Source organism: Crassostrea angulata, chromosome 4, assembly GCF_025612915.1.
Source record: "Crassostrea angulata isolate pt1a10 chromosome 4, ASM2561291v2, whole genome shotgun sequence".
Lineage (NCBI taxonomy): Eukaryota > Metazoa > Mollusca > Bivalvia > Ostreida > Ostreidae > Magallana > Magallana angulata.
Window position 1 is genome coordinate 45,135,013 of NC_069114.1, and position 8,215 is coordinate 45,143,227.

Consider the following 8,215-nt stretch of genomic DNA (forward strand, 5'->3'; position numbering starts at 1 on the left):
GAGACTGTGAGTATGAGTTCACTGAATGTACACATGGCAGCATCAAATGTCCGTAGAAGTGACTACACTTGGACCACATCAAGCCTCAAACTGTTTTTGTCGTAAGCTATCTACACCTCGGAATTTCTATACCCTCTTCAGGTGACCCACCATACGCACTGACTAATGGTTTTTTTCTCGCATTGGTTATATTTTTTGCTAGCATTTTCTTGTAGAAATGCAAATCCTTGTGATTTTAGATGAATTCCAAAATACATTTTAAGGCAGCAGGTTTTCATATGCCATTAAAACAACTAGTGGGTCTCACAATGTTTAAGCATAGATAAAAAGGATTTGAAGAAAACAATCAATTCCAAGAACTGACTGTGTATAAGATATCAGAGTGTTCGTCTGCCTTTTCGACCGTTTTTGGTTTGTTGGGCTTTTTTTTTTATTAGCATAACCTCTCGAACTTTGTGAGGTTCAATATTGCTTTTGTGTAGTTTCGTACAATTCGTACATAGGTTCAATTAAACGTTGCTTGTTTCATTCGTTTAAAAAAAATGCTTCTTTTTTGATACACAATGGCATGTTTTAAGTTAAAAAACTATATATAAAAGTATAAAACTTTTGATTCCTTATAGAAACTATGTAACATGTATGCGGCATTCTGACGAACTATAACCACATTGTTTGTTGCTGTTTAGTTGAGTCATTACTAGACTTTGACCCGCATTAACATTGAATATGATATCGGACATTAACGAAATTGATACATTGACGCACCGTATTTTTGACATTTATATAACCTTGCTTTTTAGCCTACAATAATGCTATTGACTCAATGAAACTTTACAAGTAATTTGATTATTGTTTCTGAGTTTATCCGTGCAAATGTGATATTGTGGACATGCGCGGATCCAGAAAATTTTTCCAGGGGGAGGTCCGAAGGATAATTGTGTTTGCCAGGGGGGGGGGGGGGTCCGAGGCATATTTTTGCGATAATTTTACTATGTAAATTTAATAAATTTTCATTTTCCAGGGGGGGGTCGGGACCCCCCCGACCCCCCCCCCCCCTCTAGATCCGCGCATGGTGGAAACATAAACTTAAGAGCCTCCCGTGATTTAGCGTAAATTTAACGCACGCAAGATTGTAAAATCCAAAAGATTCAGATCCGGATTTTTAAAAGGAAATTAGGGAAGCTTGATTGAGAAAAAAAGAATGGTAATCTTCAAGTACCAATGATGTTTTAAAAATATATATATATATATATATATATATATATATATATATATATATATATATATATATATATATATATATATATATATATATATATATATATATATATATAACAAAAGACAGTACTCTTTCGATTTATCGGTATTAAAACCCAAAAATTCGAGTCTATTATTTTAATATAGTAGTATTGATGATGGACATACCATATGCCTCATCTCCAAAAATTCAGCAGACAAAACTTTGCCCTTTTTTATTCTGAATTTGATTTTTAAATTATATTGTAAAATTAGAATATCATCTTAAATAATGTTTTGATTAAGATCTGAGAAACCCTTATTTTTTTTAAATTAAATTATGAATTCAAAACAAGATTTCAGAAATTGCCTTAAAAGTTGTTTCCCTACTATACGGCATATGTTCTGTGTCATAGAGGATGAATCGCAGCTTGAATGAAAATTTTAAAGCTGCTTGGTCCGATTTTTTTGTAATTACAGTATCAAAATTTTTTCCATACAAATTATTTATCTTAGAAAGTTATGGACTTTCTCCTATTTACACCAGCAGAATCAGTCTCCTTTCAAAGTTAGAAATATTCAAAGTAAATAAAAATAATTTCTCTTTGGGCAAACGAAAAAACAAACCAAAATGCATCACGGGAATGTTTAGAAAAGGAAACCGCTTGGTTTCGTCCCCCGAATGATTGGGGTTATTCAACCCGCGCCTGCTATGCATCGATTGTAAAGAAAACAGACTTTGGAAATATTAGCGAACATAACCTACACATGTTTATTTGTAATTTGTCTGATCATTTCGACCTTTATTTAAAGCGATGTCAAAGTCGTAATACAACCATACCCGTCTTGTCGTCAGGGGTGAAATTTATCATGAGGCGAAATAACGCGGTACCTTTTAATGTCGTTTGTTTTGTTAGCAAATTTTGTACGTATTTTTCTTCATTGAAATTTGGCATAATTGACGGGTAAAGCTACTGCAATGTCTATTATTATACATATACTAAGCATAGCCATCGTTTAAAAGCGTGCATAAAATTTGATATAAAATCGGACCAAGCAGCTTTAATTTTTACGGTTCGGTCGGAGCGTGGTCAAATCTATCATAAAGCCCTGGGGGCTTTATTGGATTTGACCACGCCCCGACGGAAATTTTAACCTCATATAATAGTAATACTTATTGGATGGTTTCTTATTCCTTAATTGGCTCAGTGTCTGAAATCGAGTAAAAGGATCATTTAGGAAGGGTACAAATATATTGTTGTATATTTGCAATTGAGCATAAGTTATTAGCTCGAGTGTTCGGTGTTGGGTTTGGTTTTTTTCCCTTCAAATATCTCATATCAGCATACGCTTTATTGTAATATTTTTATAACAGCTTTACATTAGGCAATACTAGTATATTTTTAAAAAGTTGAAAAGGTAAATTGAAGCCGATTTATGAGTTTTGTCAATTTCATAATCTTCTTCAATTTTATTTAAATAAAAAAAATAATACATTTTTAGCAAATTTATTTTAGATTTATTTTTAGATATTCCTAAAACAAAAGAGTTTTATTATCCCTACTTTCAAATTAAAATAGATGTAGATTACCTGACGTCGCTAATTTGGTGACCAAAACAGTCACATTGATATCGATGTTGTTTTACTTTTGATCGACTTTTAAAATTGTGCATAGTCTATGCTAATGCTGATACATCAACATACAATACAGGCAACGCTGATCCCGAATCGTGTGATATGAGATGAACTGTTGGGTTATGTATGTTGAATAGGTAACATATAATACACCTTGTACTTTCGTTTTACATTCCTCGAAACAGTAAGTGCTTTTGGTAAAATGGCTTCGGCAAAGCTCGTTCGTAGTTTCAGTTTGGACTATACAAATGGTACAAGAGGAAAAGGAACACTGACTTTCTCTATATATGAAGGTTCTGTAATTCAGACAAATGCAGAGGCGATAATCTCTGTCCTTGGCGGCGGAAATACCGGAGGTTTATCAGGAGCAATCATTAAGGCAGCCGGAAGTGCAGTCTGTGATGAAATTGTTGCTAACAAAACCAGAAAACTAACCGAAAACATTGTAACAAAGGCAGGAAATTTAAAGTGTAAATATATAATTCACTGTAATTGTCCAAAATGGAATGATTATGACGGTGGAAGCAAGAGAATATGCCTAGATGATCTTTACATTACGGTCAAGAAGGCACTAGTGGCAGCTTGTGACAAGGGACTGAAATCCGTCGCTTTGCCTCCAATAGGGTTAGGTAGGTTTGTGGCGTTAATGTTGTAAGTCTTGTAGGTTTCTTTAATATAAAAAAGTTTCTGGTTAGAAAATGAGTCAAGCATAGTTAATTTTAATTGGTTAGGAGCATGGGTCTTATAGTGTTGAATCTACTAGATAGTGTAAATACATGTAAAATGCATGTGCTGTATTTACATCCACTCAGTAAATTCAGAATGTTCGCAATGGCAATAAAAACTAAAGTTATTCGTCGAATGCAAAATTGAATTTACGGAGTTTAATTAGGAGGCTTAACATGAATGACACTTCTTTTAAGAACAGGTACTTTAGAATGTTATTAGATTGGCACCCAATAAATAAGTTGTGAACGGGGTCTTGGATCGAAACGTTAATTTAAGGGGGCGTCTTTTATCGTTCCTTGTGTAATCTGTTGTGTTTTTTTAATTTTATTTTTTAGTTTGAGTAGGATCGATTAACCGGATTTAGTATTGCAGTTAGGTCATGAATAATGTCATATTAACGACATTGAATTTTTTCCACATTAATTGGTTCAATTAATATTATCTAAATTCGTGAAATACATGTAAAACATATCGAACATTATTTGTAATAAACATTTTTTTTTTCCTCTACAAAAAGATAATACAGCAACGAACTTTTTACCACTTTTAGGAAACCCATTTGGAATCCCCAAAATTGCATGTTCTGCAATGTATGTAAAAGCCATCAAAGAATTTGTTGAGTTCCTTCCGGGAATGAAAAGCAAGTTAAAAGAAATTCAGTTTTTTGATAAATCTTCTGAAATGACACAGCTAGTTTACAATACTTATCAGATGACAAACGGTGCAGGGGAAAGATATCTGTCACATGAGTCGGTACTGATGCGAGCTTGCCAATCCCCAGCTTCTACAACACAGACAAGTCATCATAATGGATCACATTCGACGAATCCAAGCTTTAACCATGGACAACATGCACAGCACTTTCAAACACCGTATGGCCAAGCAGGTAACTATCAACCACCACCATTGACGTATCCATCGTCTTCAAATTCTTGGCCACTATCGAACATACCTGCGGCGGCCCCTCTGTATGCACAACAACCGCCACTGATATATCCACCGTCATCAAATTCTTGGCCACAATCGAACATGCCTGTTGCAGCCATTCCGTATGTACAACCAACGCCAGTGATACATGTATATCCAACGTCTTCAAATTCTTGGCCACAATCAAACATACCCGCGGCGGCCCCTCCATATGTACCATCAAATTGGACTTACATCGGTAATGTTGGTGGAGCGGATACATTTAATATTAACCAAATACAGGTTTTGATCTATACAGGCGAACTTCCGAAACTTAACAACGTAGATATCCTTGTGTCGACAGAAAATTCACGGGTACCAGGAAACGGTAAATTGGCAAAAGCTATTTTTCAAAAAGCAGGAAAGGAATACCAAAAGGAACACGCAAAATTGTTTTCGGGGAAGAAAAAGATAAACAATGGTGAGATACTGCAAACCGGCGCAGGACTGCTTCACTTTAAAGTTGTACTACATGCCATCATTGACAAGTTTCCCAATGCCTCTCCAACTCCATACCACCTCAATGAGTTATATCAAACAACTCTTAATTTGCTAGACACCGCCAACAAAAAAGTAAAAAAGAAGCAGTTGTTAACCATTGCGTTACCTTTACTAGGAGCAGGCAAGTGCCTTTTTAAAGAAAAGTTATAGAAAATGAATTACCGTGTATCTGCTAATTTTCGCTATTCTCTAATTTTCGCCTTTTCGCGATATCTCTCATATCGCAAATTATTGAATACGCAGAATTTTTATTTTGTTTTAATTTCTAAAAGAAACATTTTAATTCGCAAAAAATGACTGACGCAAATTAAAAATGCTATACATCTTTCCAATTTTCACACATTTTGTGACACGCGAAAGAAACCGGATGTACGGTATCCTGTAACGATCATTTATCTTAAAAAACTCCTTTTATTGGTTGATAACTACAAACTGATATACATGTATCAATTGCTGGATGATATATGAAAATCTTTTTTTTCCAGGAGCAGTATCAGATCCACGCCATCAGAAAGAATATGCCTCCGCTTTATTACAAGGAATCGCGTCTTTTTCTTCTGCATCTAAGGTAAAATTGTGGGCAGTCCATATTGTCAGCCTCAAACCGGAAACAACAAAATTGCTAGTAGAGGTTTGCCAGTCATTCTGTTCGACGCCGAACTCTCAAAGACGTCGACAGGATTCTCATAGAGGTCGAAGGGATAAAAAACCAAACGAAGAAAAGACTCATACTACCAGAAAAACGCCAAAGTTTACTCCTTCGGATTCCAAATTCATTGAGTCGTGGAAAGCACTCCGCCAAAGCAAACAAAAGATCGATTCATTTTTCGAAGCCATCCCTACTCCAACACAAGGGACTCTGCAGAAAGAGGAATCAGTTACTGGTAATGGCAATTTGGTAATGATTGACTCGGATTCTGAAGATGAAACTCCTGATGTGTACGAACCCGATGAAGGCGCATCTGCTGCCTCGAACAATCACTCGACTTGTATTATATGTATGGATGACGAGTTAACCGAACCTGTACGGATGAAATTATGTAAACATGAGTTCTGTCGTGAATGCATAACGGAATACTTATCACAGAAGCCCGCGTGTCCTGTTTGCAACATGGTGTATGGAGAAATGTATGGCGACCAGCCTGTGGATGGAGTCGCCAAGATTTACAAGGATGAAGATCCTCTCCCTGGATACACGTGTGGAACGCTCATCATCCATTATGAATTTCCACATGGACGTCAAACGGTATGCAATTTTTTTACGTAAAGTCTCATGTACAAGAAAAAGGGTATATACATTCATGGCATGAAATGTCTCTTTTAAAAATATTGTATTATTCCTAATTCTTTCAACATGTGTTTCATATACAAATGTAAACATGGTAACAATTTCTTTGAATAGAAAGATCATCCTAACCCCGAAGAGTCCTATCGGGGATTATCCAGACAAGGTTATTTACCAGACAACAAAGAAGGGCGTCAAATTCTCCGAATGCTGAAGCGCGCTTTTGAACATCGATTGGTTTTCACAGTTGGGTTTTCTCGTACTTCCGGTAGAGACAATGTTGTCACGTGGAATGACATCCACCATAAAACAAGGAGAGTCGGTGGACCTGAACAGTAATTAGAACATCCTTATGATTCCTTTTTGTAATGTTATGGATGGTTTATGCTGCATTAAACTAATTATTTCTCAATTATAAACAGATTCACAATCTGACTCTAGTATTAAAATCATTGCAACACTAACCATTTCTCAAATAAAAACAGATTTAAAATCTGATACTGATCCTAACATAGATAAGATTGAAAAATATAGCTTCCATCGAAATATTTTATAATTGTAGATATGGTTATCCAGATCCGGAATATCTAGCACGAGTTAAAGATGAGCTGGGTGCTAAAGGAATTTCAGAAGACTGATGAACAGAAGAGAAGCGGTGACATTCTTTGCCTAATGGGAAGAATCAATTGTTTGTTTCATAAACTCAATGAGGGCAATCATTTTGTGCACATACATGTACATAAAGTAAAGGACATCATCAATTGCTTACATGATACTTTTCAGAAACTGGTATAATATAAAATTCTTATCTGTATTTTTTTTAATATTTAAGAAGCTAGCATCATTGAATGTAGTTTTAAAAACCCTATACAGCTTAGAATTTGATTGCATCACAAGCACCTGAAGTTATAAAATGTATATTTTTTTCGATATATATATATATATATATATATATATATATATATATATATATATATATATATATATTTCCACAGTAGCTAATATTACGTACATGTATATTTATAATTCATACATTGTTTAACTCAAACGCGTGTGGCAGCTAGACAATCCAACACTTTTTCAATTTATCGATACATACATGTACAATGCAGTGTCCAGAATGTTGGTTTGGTCTGAACATATTTTATCCTATAAATGTATATAAATCGTTTGAACACAAGTTCTTACAACTTATCAAGTAGAATGTGTTACTCCAACTGCAAAGTTTAGATAAATTGTGGAATACACTCGCTTACTTACTTAGCAACATTGTGTTTCAATATCAAGTAACTTTAGTCGATTAGTATAGACATTACATATTGGCTTAATACAATTGTCTCAATACTCAATTCGAGCTATTCTTCTCTCCCCTTAATTTTCTTTTTCCTTTCCCCTACATTTTTCCTAGTCAATTTTTATGTGTAATGTTATTGTAATTGAAAATTGTACTCACCTCTCATTTGTAAACTGACGAGAGCGAGATTAACATAAGCCTTTTGGCTTGTTTCTCGGTCGGCTATGCACTGTTGCTGTAATATGTATGATGCTAATTACTAAATATTGTTTGAACTAAATTGTGGAATATGGGTTAATCAAACGGTCGTTATAACTTTTGCAAATACATTGTTTAACAATGTACTCATCTGCAGCCACTTTCGTTTTTTGTTAAAATGTTTATTTACTTATTAGAGAAATTGTATTTGATGTTTTAATATGGTATACTGGAGAGCCCAATGCTATTAGAATTTGTGTTAACACCTAAATATAAATTTATAGGTGGCCAATATTATTTAAGAACGAGAAATTTGATCAAGCACGAAGACAAAATACTTCAGACATCAGACATACATAACATGGTGAAT

The 8,215-nt window shown here is 34.7% G+C and overlaps 1 protein-coding gene across 1 annotated transcript; it reads left to right on the forward strand.

Annotated features, from left to right (window-relative positions):
* The first annotated feature begins 3,025 nt into the window (after positions 1–3,025).
* Positions 3,026–7,252, forward strand: LOC128182497 (uncharacterized). Its single transcript, XM_052851137.1, has 5 exons — positions 3,026–3,501; positions 4,152–5,189; positions 5,554–6,314; positions 6,471–6,688; positions 6,916–7,252. Exons 1-5 carry the CDS (start codon positions 3,075–3,077, stop codon positions 6,989–6,991), a joined length of 2,520 nt encoding a protein of 839 aa, XP_052707097.1. The 5' UTR covers positions 3,026–3,074; the 3' UTR covers positions 6,992–7,252.
* Positions 7,253–8,215: the final 963 nt, after the last annotated feature.